We start from the raw sequence: 17,215 nt of genomic DNA on the forward strand, positions 1-17,215 counted from the left end.
CGAGTCCCGCATCGGGCTCTCTGCTCAGCAGGGAGCCTGCTTCCTTCTCTCTCTCTCTGCCTGCCTCTCAGTGTACTTGTAATTTCTCTCTGTCAAATAAATAAATAAAATCTTTAAAAAAAAAAAAAAAGCCCTTCTATCTTTTAGTTTTGGAGAGCTCATTTCAAAACATCTTCAAGCTGTATTTATTTTTTCTCTAATATTTATTCCCAGTGCTAAGCTCTAGCTTAGCTTTTCGTTGCCATAAGTTTGGATTATGTAGTAACTTTCTAATTGGTCCCCTGATCTTCCTCTTTATCTTGCATGCTGTTACCCAGTTAAATTTTTTAACAGCTTTTTGAGACACAATTTACATACTGTCAAGTTCACCTGTTTAAAGTGTGCAATTCAATTTTTTAAAAAAGAGGCACCTGGGTGGCTCAGTCAGTTAACTATCTGCCTTTGGCTCAGGTTATGATCTCAGGGTCCTGGCTCCTCTGGCATTACCCCAGCTTTTGTTGTCTTGCTCCCTCTCTCTGTCCAATAAATAAGTAAAATCTTAAAAAAAAAATTTAAAAGTAATCTCTACACCAAACATGGGTTGGAACTCATTGCCCTGAGACCAAGATTTGCATGCTCTACTGGCTGGGTTAGCCAGCACCCTCAATTTAAATTTATTTTTAAGTATATTTAGGATTATACAAGCATCATATCAGAATCAAATTTTAGGCCATTTTCATTACCCCAAAAGAAACCTCACACCCATTAGCTATTACTCCCTATTCCCCCTAACCACCAGATCTTGGCAACCACTTTCAACTATGTAAAACATGGCTTTTGTTGTGTTATTGTCCAGCTAGGAGGCCTTCAGTGTCTTCCTTATCCATATGATTAAGAAAACATTTTAGGTGACACTTGGGCGAACTAGTTGGTTGAGCATATGACTCTTGGCTTCAGGTCAGGTCATAATCTCAGGATTGTGAGTTCAAGCTCTGTGTCTGGCACCATTCTTAGTGGGGAGTCTGCATGAGATTCTCTCCTTTTTCTACTCTTACTCAAATCAATCAATTAATTAATCAATCTTTAAGAAAACATTTCTCACCTGGAGTTCCTGTTTTTCCATAATCTGACTTCAGCTCATTTTTCCAGTTTTGACCTACACCAGTTTGAATATCCAGCTCTTGCTGTTTCTTGCTTCTTCTCATCTGTTTCTTGTTCTTTTTTCTTTTTTTTTTAATATTTTATTTATTTATTTGACACAGAGAGAGAGATCACAAGTAGGCAGAGAGGCAGGCAGAGAGAGGGGGGGAAGCAGGCTCCCCGCTGAGCAGAGAGCCCGATGCGGGACTCGATCCCAGGACCCTGAGATCATGACCTGAGCCGAAGGCAGAGGCTTAACCCACTGAGCCACCCAGGCGCCCCTGTTTCTTGTTCTTATTGAGAATGCTGTGTGCATTCCTTTTGGTTTTCACTCTTCTTCCTTTTGGTTCCACTAGCTTCCTTTTGGTTTCCACTCTTCTATCTGAATAAATCTGTATATGCTTTGAGAGCTAACTTAAGTCCTGCCCTTTCTGTGAATTCTTCCCTGAGTGATATCACTTACAATGAGTTCTCCTTCAAGCTTGAACTTCCCATAGCACCCCCTATTATAAACCCTTCTTTTACATTTAATTGTTGACTCTCTTGTGGGAACTCTTCTGTTGTGTTTTTCAGTTTTTTTGTGTGTGGATGTTGATTCCCTGAATTGATTGTAAGCTTCTTAGAGGCAGGGACTGTGCATACTTTTTCTTTATATCTTCTGTAGCTTATTTGAGCGTATGGTTGTGCACAAAAATAGTATGTAAGAATAATGGAATGACTAGAGGCAGCACTGAGCAGAATGCTTAATTTTTTTTAAAGCCTTTTTTTTTTTTTAAAGATTTTATTTATTTATTTGACAGAGAGAGAGAGATCACAAGTAGGCAGAGCAATCGGCAAGGTGGGGTGGGGGCATGCAAGCTCCCTGCTGAGCAGAGAGCCTGATGCAGGGCTCCATCCCAGGACCCTGAGATCATGACCTGAGCCTAAGGCAGAGGCTTAACCCACTAAGCCACCCAGGTGCCCCCAGAATGCTTCATTTGAATTCTGTGACAACCACAGACTTTAGTCTACTAGACCTGTCCATGTTTTTACCAACTGAGCTATCTGCGTTCACACATGTCCATGTTTTTAGTTGGCTTTGCTTTGCCTAGAGCCTGATACCACATTCCGTCATTAATTCATTCAGTAAATGCTACTGGTGCTGTACTTTGTTTACTCATTTTTCAAAACCCTGTTTTGGATTTAGTGAACTTTCTCTTATTGCTGTGATGTAGCTGGATTCTCTGATAGCCTTAGTTCTGCATCATTCTCGAAATCTCCTGCTGTTTATAGGACTTTCTTATGGTCGATTAGTACATTACCACAGCCTCTAAAGACCTATACAGTACCATTATTATACGGACTATAAGATCTTATTATTATAGGTTGGTGTATAACCCCAGTCTCTATAGTCCCACTATTATATACTTTGTGGTCTAATACACCATGAAAATATCATGTTCTGAGAAGTTGCAGGATGATGAGTGCTGTGGGAGACCGTTGCATTCCTCAAGTCACTTATGGGTTGATTGCAAATGTAGAATAGCACTTTTAATTTGAAACCATAGCCAGAAAAGTACTATGTTCTCAGTGTTAGGAGTTATACAGAAATGAATAATAAAAATGTCTAGATTCTTAAGGAGCTCACAGTCTCATGGTACACACTGAGTTTAAAAACCCAAACGGTTCTAAGACAATACCATGAGTATTGTAGTAGAGAGGTGGGTGCTTAGGATGATAGCCGCCCTGAAGTAGGGTATGATTTCTTCTGCTGTGGCAGAATTATAGTTTGGGAGCTGGAGGAGACTTTATGAGCCCTTTGAGGATAGGATATTTTTCTGTCCCCAGCACCTAGCACAGTGTCTGGAATATGGAAGGTAATTAATAAATGATAAATGAATAATCATCTATACTGTGTTGTCTTACAAGGTAGATATTGAGTACTTGAAACATGGCTAGTTGGAATTGAGATGTGCTGTGTTAAGAGCTCACCAGATTGTGTGTAAAAAAAAAATCACAGTTTTTTATATTGATTATATATTGAAATGATACTTATTTGATGTATTAGATTAAATATGTGATTAAAATCAGTTTACATATTTCTTTTTACTTTTAAAAAATACGACTACTAGAAAATAAAAAATTACGCATGTCTTATATTATGTCAGACAATGCTGATCTTACTCAGCTGCTTTCGACAAGGTGATTTGACCGGGGTCACAAAGAGCAGAGCTACCTTAAAATTGAGAATTTACATGTTGAATTTCTTGACTTCTGGTTTAGTTTTCTTTATAGCCCTAAATTAGTACAATGTAAATACATAAATTTTGAGGTTAAAATGACATCAGTTTGGTCTTATCAGGATTCCTGATAAGGTATTACAGTATCCCTGTAATCCTCTCAAAACTACGGGAAGTACAGGTTCTGTTTCGATCCTGACTTTATAGTTATGAAATCTCAGTCTTAGGGTGGTATACTCAAGGTCACATAGCTAATAATGCACAGAATTTAAGTTAGAACTGTGAGAAACCGATAGGAACCTGGGGATCTTTCCTACATAATGACAGGCCTATAAACGTTGGGGACTCTTGAGTTCATAGAGCTGAGGATGAATGTATTAATGAATATACCCCCCCCCCCCGGAAAAGTTTAAAAATCCATTGCAGAATGTGTGGGTGTATGGATGAATATGTGCTTATGCAAGTACATGAGAGACAGAGACAGGGGGTTTGGGGGGAAAGAGAGGGATAAGAGAGAATGAATGCATGAAATTAATTTTGAGGACTGGGTCCTCATGCTTCCATCTTTCCTGCTTCTTTTATCTTTCTTTCCTGATTTTCTTCCCCTTTCTTTTCTTTTCTTTTTTTTTTTTTTTTTTTATTTTAAAGAGGGAAGAGGAGGTGGGAGGGAGGGGCCGAGGGAAAGGGAGAAAGAATCCCAAGCAGTCTCCACCCCCAGCCCAGAGCCCTACATGGGGCTCACTGTCAGGACCCTGAGATCATGACCTGAGCCAAAGCTGAGTCAGATGCTCAACCAAACTGATCCACCAGGCACCCTCTCTTCCCATTTCTGACATTGAAATTACTTATCAGACTCCCATTTTCTTCATTCAACTCAGTTCAGTTCCAATCAGTATACCTAAGTCTGAACAGATGTGTATCAGCAAGGTTATAATGGTTCCCTTTGGTTTCAGGTGATTTAAAATTCTATTTGTTCTCTGTGTCATTTGACTTTTTAATGCAATAACATATACAAAGAAAAACCAGTTTTAAAAAACAGCAAATATATTTTCATTTGAAAGAAAAAAATCAATATGCTTAATAGTTTTCATTCCAAAAATAAACCTTTCACCCTAAAACTTCAGAGTCCCATAACTTTCTTTCTGCCATTCCATTCTTTTTTACTTCAATTTCATAGTCCCCAGGTGAATTAGAGTTAAATCTCCAAAGGCCAGTGCTGTAATATACCATCTCTTGGTTATAGAGATGAACTTTCTTGTAGAGGTAGCATTTATTTCTTTAGCCAAGATGTTTATGTTTTGGGGGGGCAGATTTTTTGTAAACAATAGTAGCTCAGGGTGGTCATATCCTGCAACTATTTTTTTTTTTTAAGATTTTTTATTTATTTATTTGACAGAGATCACAAGTAGGCAGAGAGAGAGAGAGAGAGAGAGAGAGGAGGAAGCAGGCTCCCTGCAGAGCAGAGAGCCCGATGTGGGGCTCGATCCCAGGACCCTGGGATCATGACCTGAGCTGAAGGCAGAGGCCTTAACCCACTGAGCCACCCAGGCGCCCCCCTGCAACTATTTTTAAATACTTTGACTCTAAACAGACTGCTGTGTTTATGTCAGAATGAGATCTCAGTTCTTACTCAGACCCCAATCTGGGCTTCTGGTAATTTCTTGTCCAAATTACCTTGCTAATTTATTTATTGTGAGAACTTTGAAAAGTCCCTATTTTTCAGTTTGCTTTTCACTGTTTATTGACCTGGTTTATGTTCTTTTAAGATGCTAGTGATCAAAGAGAAGATGTGTATATTGGAAACCACATGCCCTGCCCTGAAAACCTCAATGGTTACTGCATCCATGGGAAGTGTGAATTCATCTATTCGACTCAGAAGGCTTCTTGTAGGTAGGTGAACACCTCCAGGTCAGAGGTGAGGAATTTTTTCCTTCAGTCACTGCTCTGTAGAAAGCAATGAATTATGGATTAAATATTACCAAAGAGTAATAATTATTTGCACTTGAGTCAAAAAATAAATTAGTGGCATCATTTGGAAAGCACTGATAAGTATAGTATGCAAAATCAAAACCAGATGTCATATTAGGGTTTTAAGATTGTGGACTTAACATTTTTAATACATTTTTTTCATATAAAAATATGCCATATTCCAGCACTATTTTGGTTCAGGCAATCTGTCACAAGGTGATTTAGGGACTAAAGAATGTGTTAAGAACAGAGAACATGGAACTCAAATAAAACATAACACTAAAATAGATTTCTAAAAATAAGGGAATGGGGATGTGGAACCAGGTGTGAGGAGAGAAGTGGAAATGGGAAAGGTGTAAATCGTCAACTGTCTGATGCCAGAGAGGTTCTGCGACTTGTTCAAGGTCAGCAGCAGCAAAACTAGATCTCAGATTTCCTGACTCTCAGCCTAATGATCGTAATGCTTTTTGCTGTTCTGTGTCTGTTTGCTGGTAGCCCTTCTTGCTGTTGCTGCGAGCTGATCCTCTACCTCCTGTCGGTCTCCTTAGCCGGCTTATGTTTCCACAGACGAGGGGAGATTGCTGTCATTCTGCTCACTCCTGCCTCCTGCAGTTGGGCCAGAATCCTTTTTTCTCTTTCTTAGTCGAAACATCAAAACATGAAAAAATACTATTCTTTTGTTCTGTCAACCTAGAAGCCAGTGGATCTTTCTCTCCAGAAAGTGAAAGAAAGCTGTTTGAAATCAGGTCTCCTGGTCCCTCTACCCTTAGCTCTCTTCTCCTGGCTTTTTCATCTTCCTCCTCTCCTCCTGCTTAAAAAATAAAACAAAAATACTACACACTGTTAATGATTAAACAATTTTTTTTTTAAAGATTTTATTTATTTATTTGACAGAGAGAGATCATAAGTAGGCAGAGAGGCAGGCAGAGAGAGAGAGAAGGAAGCAGGCTCCCTGCTGAGCAGAGAGCCCGATGTGGGACTCGATCCCAGGACCCTGAGATCATGACCTGAGCTGAAGGCAACGGCTTAACCCACTGAGCCACCCAGGCGCCCTGATTAAACAATTCTTTATTAAGCTTTTGACTTTTTCTTGATCAGAAGTGCCGCTTGACTTCAGTGGAGCTATCGCTCTGCTCCCACATCCCCTTTCTTGAATGTTAAAGAAACACAGCTGTACAGAGGGGAGCAGGCCAATTTTAAAACAAAATCATTTGGAGGAGTCCTCATATCCGTCCCACGTGCATGCATATCTTTTTTTTTTTTTTTTAAAGATTTTATTTATTTATTTGACAGAGAGAAATCACAAGTAGTTGGAGAGGCAGGCAGAGAGAGGAGGAAGCAGGCTCCCTGCTGAGCAGAGAGCCCGATGCGGGACTCGATCCCAGGACCCTGAGATCATGACCTGAGCCGAAGGCAGCGGCTTAACCCACTGAGCCACCCAGGTTCCCATGCATATCTTGATAGAAGTTCAGATCGTGATGTTCTCTTAGGATAGGGCATCTTTCAGGATACCTAAAAGTGAAGGATGAGAGAGGTCGATGTCCTGTTAGTGAAGTGATACCAGGTCACTTTGCAGCATTTATTTTTCCAGTAATTGACAAGTGAGACGATTGAATGGTATAAGCTGTTAAAGGCTTTGGGAGCAGGTCCACCAGATGGGCCAGTTCTTGTCTGTGCCCTTCAGAAGTTACTTAAATGTTTAAGCCTCATTTTCTCATTTCTAAAATGGTAATAATAATACCTACCACCTAAAATTGTTGCTAAAACTAAGTGAGATAATATATGCAAAGTGCTTAGCACAATATCTGGTCTTCCGTATACATTTAATAAATAGCAGTTAATGTTAGGAGGTTCTAAGTGTTGTTTGGTTAGGGATTCTATTTTGCTAACCCTGTCTTCCCAGTGTCTAGGGTGGGGCCTGGCCCGTTAGCTACTTAGTAACTATTTTTTGAATGCCATGTAATGATGATCAGTTTTTCCTTATTCTCCAGACTAGAGATGTTTTTTAAATGCCAGAGAATCTCTTTTCTGCACTCTTGTACCTCCTAAAAAGCAAGTAGATCTTTTTCTTTGTCTCAGCATTTACAAAGTCTGCAAGAATCAGGCCATAACATCACGTGTGCTTTGACTAGTAGGTGGATGTGTTTGGGTAGCAGGAAGCAGGCAGGGATGAACAGCCGTTAGCCACAGTCCTATTGTTAGGTTAGAATTTTCTAGCATTATCCCACCATTAATTTGTTTGTTTAATTATTACTTACTTTGTAGCCAATTCTTCCTGGCCCTTGGATCTCAAATTCAGGTATGACAGGGACCCAGGGATCTTGGCTTCCAAAAAACCCACCATTTGGTAGAAGAGACTAATAATAAAGCAGTTAAAATATAATATGAAAAATTCTGCCATACATAGATAGATATACACGAGATGATTTCGGACTTCGGACAAGGAATTTCAGCCCGAGGAGAGCGAGCAACATGGTGAGAAGAGGGGAGGTCTTACACAGGAACATTTTTGCCACCCCAGGAGCTTGCCCTTTATTTGAAAGGTAGTAAGAAGGCACTTATGGATTTTGGTTAAGGAAGTTGTGATCAGATCTGAAAGCTATTCTGGTGGTTTTGTGGAAAATGGATCAGGAGACTGAATGTCAGTAAGGAGTGAGAACCTGAACTAAGGAAAGGAGTTAGAGTTTCACTGAGTTTGGCAGATGAATTGCAGAGAGAAGATACGGTGATTCAACCCCTAGGTTTTGGTGACCGGTTGGGTTTGTGGGGGAGCTGATGGAGGGTCGTGGGAAGGAGGAGTCAGGAGTGTCCTCGGGGTTTCTGGCTGAGGCAGAATTGAGTGGAGAAAGGGAATGGGAAGAGGGAAGAGCTTTAGGGGGAAATGATGTTCAGTGTAGTATGCTTGGTCTCGAATGCCTGTGGGGGATCCACTTACAGGTGTCTAGTAGGCTGCGGGATATATATTGGTTTGAGAATTTAAGTGACAGATGCGGGTTAGAGGCAAATGTGCGGGATTCTACCCTAGCATATACCTCGCAGCTCCTACCCAGCCTAGCTTCCATGCCTCTAGGCCTCCAGTTTATTCATCATGGCACCTGTGTCCCTCACCCCTTGCATGTCTTCATCCCCTCCTTATTCATCTTAAACTCCGTGGCTGGTCATGGTAGTTCCTCTCTTGCTTTATCATACTCACTTGACAAAACTCTAATCCTGATTCGTGCCTTCCTGCCTGCTGTATACAAATACAGCTGAACTGCCTACATGGCAGGTGTTGAAAAGCACACCACCTGGTTAAGGCGTCTCCCTGACATTTATACTCAAAGCAGGGCCTATAGGCTGCCAAGTTGGCCTTCTGACCTACAGTCCATTCATTCTCCTTCTGTCCTAGATGACAGCTTTCTATGGTCACCCTTCTCTTCAGATTGTCAGTACCCCCCTCATCCTTAGCTGACCATCTTGTTTCTGAGTTCACTGAGAACACTGAAGCAATATGAAGAGAACTCAGACTTTTTACTCTCACTTCCCAGAAATACTCCCCTCTTTTCTGTGTTCCATATATTTTTATTTATATAATATGTAATTTATATGTAATATGTAATTTATATGTATTTATATTTATATACTTTTTTATATGTATAATTATAAATTTATTTATATTTTCATTTCTTCTGTCTTGGGGAAAAAACCCTCACTGTCCTACCAGCGACCATCCCATTTCTTTTCTTTGTAGAACTTAAAAGAGTTGCCTACACTCTGTCTCCACCTCCTTAATTTCCATCTCTCTTGAATCCACCCGAGTAAGCATTTCAACAACCAGTAGCATTTGATATGGTTGATTGCTCCCTCCTGTGTGATATGCATTCATCACTTGGCTCTAGGGATTGCATTCTCTCTCTGTTTTCTGCTGTCTCGCTGGCCATTCTTTTGCATCTTCTTGGCTTGTTCCCGTTTGCTCCCTGACCTCTCTCAGTGTTGGAATGCACCAAGGTCTAGTTCTGGTCCTCCTCGTTAGTGATGCCATCCAGCCTTAAAGCTTTGCATGACATAGGCTGATGATTCCTACTTTACGTAAGTCCCAGACCTCTCTCCTCAACTTGAGACTCATAGATTCATAGACTCATAGACTCTCCCTCCTTGATGTTTTTGCATGGATATCTTGACTCATCAATTTCAGCAGGACCTAAGATGATCTCCTGATCTGCCTTCCCTCCCCTAAACCTGCTCTACCTGCAACCTTCTTCATCTCTGTTAATGTCAACTCCCCCTTTTCCTTCGCTTAAATAAAACACCTCTGATACATCTTTGACTTCGCTCTCTCTCATATACTCTATACCCCGTGAGTTGAGAAATTCTATTATCTCTATTTAGAATATATCCAGAATTTGAGTTCTTCTCACGATTGCCACTGCTATTCCTAGTCTGGGTCACCATTTTTTTCTCCCGGGCATTACTGCCACAGCCTCCTGGATTGTATCCTACAGCTCATTCTCAACACAGCAGCTGGATGGAGACTTTTCTTTTTTTTTTTTTTTAAAGATTTATTTATTTATTTGACAGAGAGAGATCACAAGCAGGCAGAGAGGCAGGCAGAGAGAGAGAGGAGGAAGCAGGCTCCCTGACGAGCAGAGAGCCCGATGCGGGACTCGATCCCAGGACCCTGAGATCATGACCTGAGCCGAAGGCAGCGGCCCAACCCACTGAGCCACCCAGGCGCCCTGGATGGAGACTTTTCAAATGAAAGTCAGTTCATGTCATATCTCTGCTGAAAACTTCCTAATGGCTCCTTCGTGTCACCAAGTGCAGAAGCTCTATACGTCTTGGCTCCTTCATCTCTCCATCTTGGTCCCCTTCTTCCCTTCAGCTTGCTGCTCCATGCCGGCCACACTTGCCATTCTTTTTCTTTTCTTTCTTTCTTTTTTTTTTTTTAATATTTTATTTATATATTTGAGGAAGAGAGCGAGCATGAACAGGGTGGGATTTTGGGGAGGGAGGGGCAAGGGCAGGCAGAGGACGAGGGAGAAGCAGACTCTCCACTGAGCAGGGAGCCCAACGTGGGGCTCGATCCTAGGACCCTGGGATCATGACCTGAGCCAAAGGCAGATGCTTCAAGTGTGGGGGCACCCCCACACTTGCTATTCCTGGACACGCCATGTCTTGTGCTTCCTCCTTAGGGTCTTTGCACAGACTCTTCCTTTATCTGCTGTGTTCTGTGTTCTCCTTCCTGTTGTCCACATGGCAGGCTTCCTCAACTCTTTCATGTCTTCGCTCACATTTCACCTTCTTAACGAAGACTACCCTGTCCATCTTGTTTAAAATTGCAACCTTCCCTTCTTGGCCTATAACTGGCACTCATCATTTCCCTTTACTAACTCTCCTGTCTCTCTTTGTGTAGTTCCATCAACCTCTAAGAATACCATTTAATTTACTTATCAGTGTAAGTAAATTAACCTCTAACCAATTAGAGGTTAACCAGATCAGGAGTCTTCATTCGTTTTACTCACTGATGTATCCCAAATACCCACTACAGTACTTGGCATGTGTCAGAAGCTCAGTAAATGGGTGAGTGGATGAATCAGCCCATGAGGCATGGTAGTGAGTGAGATGACTAGGGACAGTGTATGGCATGAAAGAGTAGAGGCTGTAGAGGACCAAATGCCTGGATCTGTCTTTAATCAGTAAGGGAAGAAGTAGTAATAACCTAGAAGTCATTACTTCAGGTATTTGGAGAAAAGTCAGTTGCAGAAAATAATATCCGAAGAGGATTGCCTGAATAATATATGGCTTATACATTCTTTCTGATATTCTGATTTTAATCTTTGGATTAAGCTAAACTGTCAGAGAACTTCATATCCAGGACACTGTTACAGCTCCCCATGGAGCTGTTTTTATTTTATTGAGCTTTGACTTTTTACCATTAGCCTACCACAAAAGGCATTATTTTAAAAATCCTGTAAGATTTCATTACATTTTTGAATTTATTACAGCTATATTATTGAGGTTGATGTTCTCTGTATCAGAAAGTTCCCTCTTTAAATCAGGACCAATGAGACAAAGTCCCCTTGAATCTACTAATGAGAGTCACTATGGTTGTTTTGAAGAACTGGTTTGATTTTATTTTGTGGAGATTGTGTTTTATGTTAATGATTTTTCCACTTTCTTGTTTTCATTTTCTTTTTCATTCTTTTTTAAAGATTTTATTTATTTATATGAGAGAGAGAGTGTGTGTGTGTGTGTGTGTATATGTGAGCAGGGGGAGAGACAGAGGGAGAGGAAGAAGCAGATTTCCTTCTGAGTAGGGAAGTTGACACGATCCTCGATCCTAGGACTTCAGGGTCAGGACGTGAACAGAAGGCAGATGCCTAACTGACAGAGCCACCCAGGTGCCCCTTTTCTTCTTCTTCTTCTTCTTCTTTTTTTTTTTAAACCAGTGGTTTTTAGTATTTAGTATTTTTTTCAGTTTTGCAGTCACCACAGTCAGTTTTAGAACATTTCATCACCTCCAGAAGAAACTGTGTGTCCTGTAACTATTACTCCCAAATCTCCCTGTTCCCCTCAGTTTTAGACAATCACTAATCTATTTTGTCTCTATCGATCTGCCTGTACGTGGTCTTCTGTGTCTTCTTTCACCTAACATCATGTTTTCAAGGTTTATCCATGTTGTAGTGTGTCCGTGCTTTATTCCTTAAGACCATGTTTTATGATCTGCTTACCAATTGATGAATATTTGGGTTGTTTCCACTTTTTGGCTATTAATGAACAATGTTGCCCTGTATCATTGTTTGCAAGTTTTTGTGTGGACTTGTGTTGCTTTCAGTTGGGGAAGTGTCTCGGAACGGAATTGTTGGGCCAAATGGTAACTCTGGGTTTAACTTTTGAGGACTGCCAGACTGTTCTCAAAAGTGCATTGGCCATTTTTCATTCCCTACACTATCTTTGCCAACAGATATTATCTGACTTTTTGATTTTAGCCATTCTGGTGGGTATTGAGTGGTATCTTATTATGGTTTTGATTTGCGTTTCCATGATGACTTACGATGTTGCTATCTTTTCATGGGCTTATTTGCCATTTGTATATCTTGTTTGGAAAAAAAATGTCTATTCAGATCATTGTAATGATTTGCCCATTTTGTAATTTTTTCTTCTTTTTATTAATGAGTTTGTAATAGTTACTAATTTAATGTATTCTAGATACAAGTCTCTAACCAGATAAATAATTTGCAAAAATGTTCTCCTGGTTATCTTTTCAGTTTCTTAATAGTGTCCTTAAACACAAAAGATTTTAATTTTTATTTAGTCCAGTTAAACTGTTTTGTTGCTTGTGCTTTTGGTATCCTATCTAAGAAATCACTGCCTAATCCAGGTCATGAGGATTTATTTCTTTTTTCCCTAAGAGTTTTATAGTTATAGCTCTTATATTTAGGTCTATGATCCATTTTGAATTATTTTTTAGTGTATGTTGTGAAGAAAAGGCCCAGCTTCATTCTTTCACATGTGGATGTCCAGTTGTCCCTGCTTTTCTTGACGAGATTATTTTTTTTCCTTGAGTGGTCTTCACACTTTTGTTAAAAGTCAGTTGACCAGGGGTGCCTGGGTGGCTCAGTCGTTAAGCATCTGCCTTTGGCTCAGGTCATGATCCCAGGGTCCTGGGATCGAGCCCCGCACCAGGCTCCCTGCTCAGTGGGGAGCCTGCTTCTCTGCTTCTCCCTCGCCCTCTGCTGCTCTGCCCGCTTGTACTCTCTCACTTTCTCTGTCAAATAAAAAAATAAAATCTTAAAAAAAAAAAAATCAGTTGACCATAGATGTATGGGTATATTTCTGGGATCTCAATTACATTCCATGGTCTGTAAATCTATCTTACTACTTTTTCTTTCTTTCTTTTTTTTTTTTGTCCACTAGTAAACTTAGAACTTAATGTGAAACTTTCTGGCAACTGTATATGAACCTCAGGCATGGGGATTAGAGGACTCACATCACCCCTGGCTTCTTATTTTCCTACTCCCAGGTTTCTTTATGTGTGCTCTATTAAAAAAAAAATTTTTTTTTTTAAATGAAGTGTGGTATGTAAATAACTACGCTACCCTTGCATTTCAGAGGTTTTATTAATCAGGTCTGACTGAAGGCTGGCTAATTTATACATTACACTTCTGTCAGCTAAAACATGTGAAATTTCTGTTAAATATCTTAAATGTTTCCCCCTGTCAAATTATTATCATCAGCTGATGTTGTTGCCTTTTTATTTACTTTTACTTGGAATTCAGATAATTTCTAAGATTAGCACCTACTTGGTTCTGTTTCTGTCACTAATAATCTATTTTTCTTTCCCCTTACATCTTAAATGATTATATTTAATGTATATTTAATGCATGCTGAAAGTGTGTTGAATATAATTTGGTGCTATGTTCAGAGAACTGTAAATGTTTATACCTATTTATTCAGCCATCCCATTTCCAAGTACCTAGCCTAAGGAATAACACTAAATATAGAAATATACACACTCAACAAATGTTTGCCATACCTCATTCATGATTGTGAAAAATGGAAGATGACTGACGTGTCTTAGAGTGAGGAATAGAGGTTAGCTGTATTATAGCTACTGAATGTACTGTTAAGTACTATTTTTTAAATGAAGATAATAAAGACCATTCAGTGACTTTAAAATTAATGTGCTGTAATGATGGATAAAAGAAGCACTGTGAAATAGACAGATTGAATAGAGTTTAAAGAAATACGCAAATGGCAGTGGTTTTTCAGGATAAATTTATCATTCTTTTATTTGTTTTTAATTTTAAAACCTAGGATTATTGAAATTTGCAATTCTCATAGGAATCTTTCTCCCCTCCCCCCCTTTCAGATGTGAATCTGGTTACACTGGACAGCACTGTGAAAAGACGGACTTTAGTATTCTCTATGTTGTGCCAAGTAGGCAAAAGCTCACTCATGTTCTTATTGCAGCCATTATTGGAGCTGTACAGATTGCCATTATAGTAGCGATTGTCATGTGCATAACAAGGTAGGTAATGACCTAAGAAATACCAACCTTTAATTAGAAGTGGGTAGCTGTTAAATTAAAGAAGAAGCTTGAAGCACACTCAAAATGATAGGCGCTTTAGGTCCTCCAGTCTATTAGGAAGAAAATCCTAGGGTCAGTTGTCTAAGGTTTCTATGTAGGGCTAACCACTCCTTATCTTGCTTCTTTAGAATATGTGCAAGAACTCATTCTCAGGGTTCCAGGTATAGCTGGGCTGTAGGCAGAGGGAGAATGAGAAGATTCAGTAGCATAGAGGAATTTAGGGATCTTAGAGCTCTACTCAGGGATGACGATGGTAGTAGCAGAAGGACCACGCCAAGATTTTTAAAGCTCTGGGGAACCAGGGGGTGTTTTTTTTATGCCCTAAGAATATACTTTTATCTGTAGTAAATGTAGTAAGAAAGGATGAAGCCAGAGATTAAAGAAAACTGTCTTTCTTATTATGTCTTAACATTACTTCATTTTCTGAAATACAGTCATAAGTCATCTGTAAAATTCTCCATCATAATTAAAACCATTGGCATTTATCATAACAGAACTCCAAATTAAAAGATGTATTTGGATACAGTAGGCATAAAATGGGTGTTTTCCAAACTGAGTGGACATGTGTAAGTCAAAAATGAATTGGGCCCCAGAAAAGTCCAACTAAAGCCCGTTCATATTGTCTTTCTGCTTCCCAGTGTCATGTCTTTTCATCTTGCTTGGCTCTTCCTACCTCCTTTACAGTTTGGTTCAGAAGTCATATAAACACTATCTCTGTACTTTTCTGCATTATTTTGGGCGAGGATCGGAGCATATCAAGTACCCAGATATTGGCAGGCCATAATGAGTTTATGGCTCTTCAGTACCCTCAGCCATCTGGAGCTGAAACGATAAATCTAGAAATTATACAAAAAAGTGTTCTCTGAGTAACAGGTACTTTTCTTAAAATTTAGGTGCTGAAGTCAGTGGGCTCTATTCCACAGAACAGATGATCTGCCTTTAGACAAGACTACTGGGTATAAAATGGCAGTAGATTAAAATAGGCACGTAATGATAAAAAAAAAAAATGACAGCAGAAAGGGCAAATAGAAGAAACCTGTGTAACATCAGGGCTGCCTGTGGCCATTTAATATAGGCTTAGATTAGGTCATTTGCCTGTGGTCATCCAACTAGTAATGGAAGTACCTGGATTTGGATTCATTGCTGCTTGATTTCCAGACCATTTCTTTTTCCACCGAACCATGCAGAGGAGGGTCCATTTTGAGTCACTCTCAGGAAATATATTTGCCAAGTATGACCACTGCATGGGAGCAAGGTTCAGACTTGATTTTTGAACAGAGTTGGGGTGACGACTTGTTATGAATCATTTTTTCAGAGCATTGATCTGAGTGTCATCTGCAAAATTTCCCTGGAGGAGGGAAGATGTGAGGCCAGGAGAGCCATATAGGACACTATTTGAGGAAAGCAGGAATGGAGTAATAAATTATATGGAGGGTGAAAGAAAGAAATAAGATATAGATGAGGGAAGCTTTTGAGGCCTGTTGATAGTATCATCTTTAAGAAGATCAAAGGAGGTTCTGAGTCAGCAGGAAACAACTTTGAGCCAACCCCTTCCATTATAGAGAAGTCAGGAAATTGGAGGGCCTGGATGGGGAAAGAACCTTACTCAAGATCACGGAGATAGTTAAGCCCTTTTACCAATCCTAATTCAGCCTTTTATCCTGCTCTTTGCTTCTGTTCTCCATGTGCTATAATCTTATAAATTCTATTTCTAATAAGTTAAAATGACCTGACAGAATGTCTTAAAGTCCGTGCCTTCTAGCTGATATCCCAGTCCCATTTGCTGCCTTCCCCACTTTCAACATCACAGTGTTTTTGCAACCTTGTTACACTGTCTTCACTGCCCACTGTCTCCGCGACTGAAGGGTCATCTCACTGAATTTATCATGTATCTTTCCTTGAGGCCTGTCTTCTTATTGTGGTATTTCCCCCCCTCAAATGTTTTGCTTCATGAATTTAAAATATTATAATTATGTACTTGGACTTAGCTCCACTGAATTTTTAAGGAGTTCCTCTCCCACACAGTCCATTATGGGACAGCTGTTCACTTACCCTGTGGTGGCTGTTACATGAGAGGAATCTCCCTTTAAAAGGATATTCCCACTGACTCACTTATGAAGACTGCATGAGTAAAACTTTCTTCTTTTACGCTTGGAATCTTCTTTCATATTTTTAGACTCTTAGAATGATAAAATAGCAGGGACCTCAAACATTTTCCTAGCCAAATCCCTTTATTTCATAGATGACAAAACCATGGCCCCAGGGAGTTGGAAGTCTTCCAACATCATGGTGAGTTGGTGACAGTTAAAGAGGTTTGCTTGGCCTTTCCACCATGGAATGGAGAGGATTCCATCACTGTCTCCCTCAAAGTGTTTTTAGGAGGATTAGTGAGATAGAATTTATGAAATAGAGTATATGAAATGGAAGTGTTACCATCAAGACTTAAGGCAAAGCAGTGCTCTTTGAAACTGAATTAAAAACGTGGAACTTCTGGAGTACTCCTTGTCACATGACTTTCTTGCCATTAGATTATAAATTCCTAGCTGGCAGAGGGATATGGGAGGTTGGTCCCAACTTTTAATATTTCACATATAGGAAAAGGGTGTTGCACAGCTAGTTTTTAGCAGAGTCCAAGCTTCACATTACCGGGATTCATCCCAGTGCGTTCGTTCTACATTGTGTGCCACAGCACTTGGTGCAGTGTACAAGCTTGCATGTTTGCATTCCAGTGGGCAGGCCCAAGAGCAGGTGCCACACAGTGAGGCTTAGACCACCATGGAGAAGCAGGTATGGTAAACTGAGAGGAGCGTCAAGGACTGTCCTTGTCCCCAGTATAACA

General features: G+C 40.0%; 1 protein-coding gene across 2 annotated transcripts in view; it reads left to right on the plus strand.

Moving 5' to 3' along the window:
• The window catches only part of TMEFF1 (transmembrane protein with EGF like and two follistatin like domains 1), an 86,947-nt gene that overhangs the window by 68,087 nt on the left and 1,645 nt on the right, over window positions 1-17,215 (plus strand). Inside the window, exons 8-10 of one of the 2 annotated variants that reach the window (XM_045081633.1) lie at window positions 5,105-5,228; window positions 14,158-14,316; window positions 16,619-16,669. In XM_045081633.1, coding sequence (XP_044937568.1) covers window positions 5,105-5,228; window positions 14,158-14,316; window positions 16,619-16,622 — 287 coding nt within the window. In that variant the 3' untranslated portion in view covers window positions 16,623-16,669. Of the gene's footprint in view, window positions 1-5,104; window positions 5,229-14,157; window positions 14,317-16,618; window positions 16,670-17,215 lie in introns of those variants that run through there. The other variant, XM_045081632.1, reaches the window with a different exon arrangement.

This window comes from Mustela putorius, unplaced genomic scaffold (genome assembly GCF_011764305.1).
Source record: "Mustela putorius furo isolate JIRA1106 unplaced genomic scaffold, ASM1176430v1.1 tig00000580_pilon_pilon_pilon, whole genome shotgun sequence".
Taxonomy (NCBI): Eukaryota; Metazoa; Chordata; class Mammalia; order Carnivora; family Mustelidae; genus Mustela; species Mustela putorius.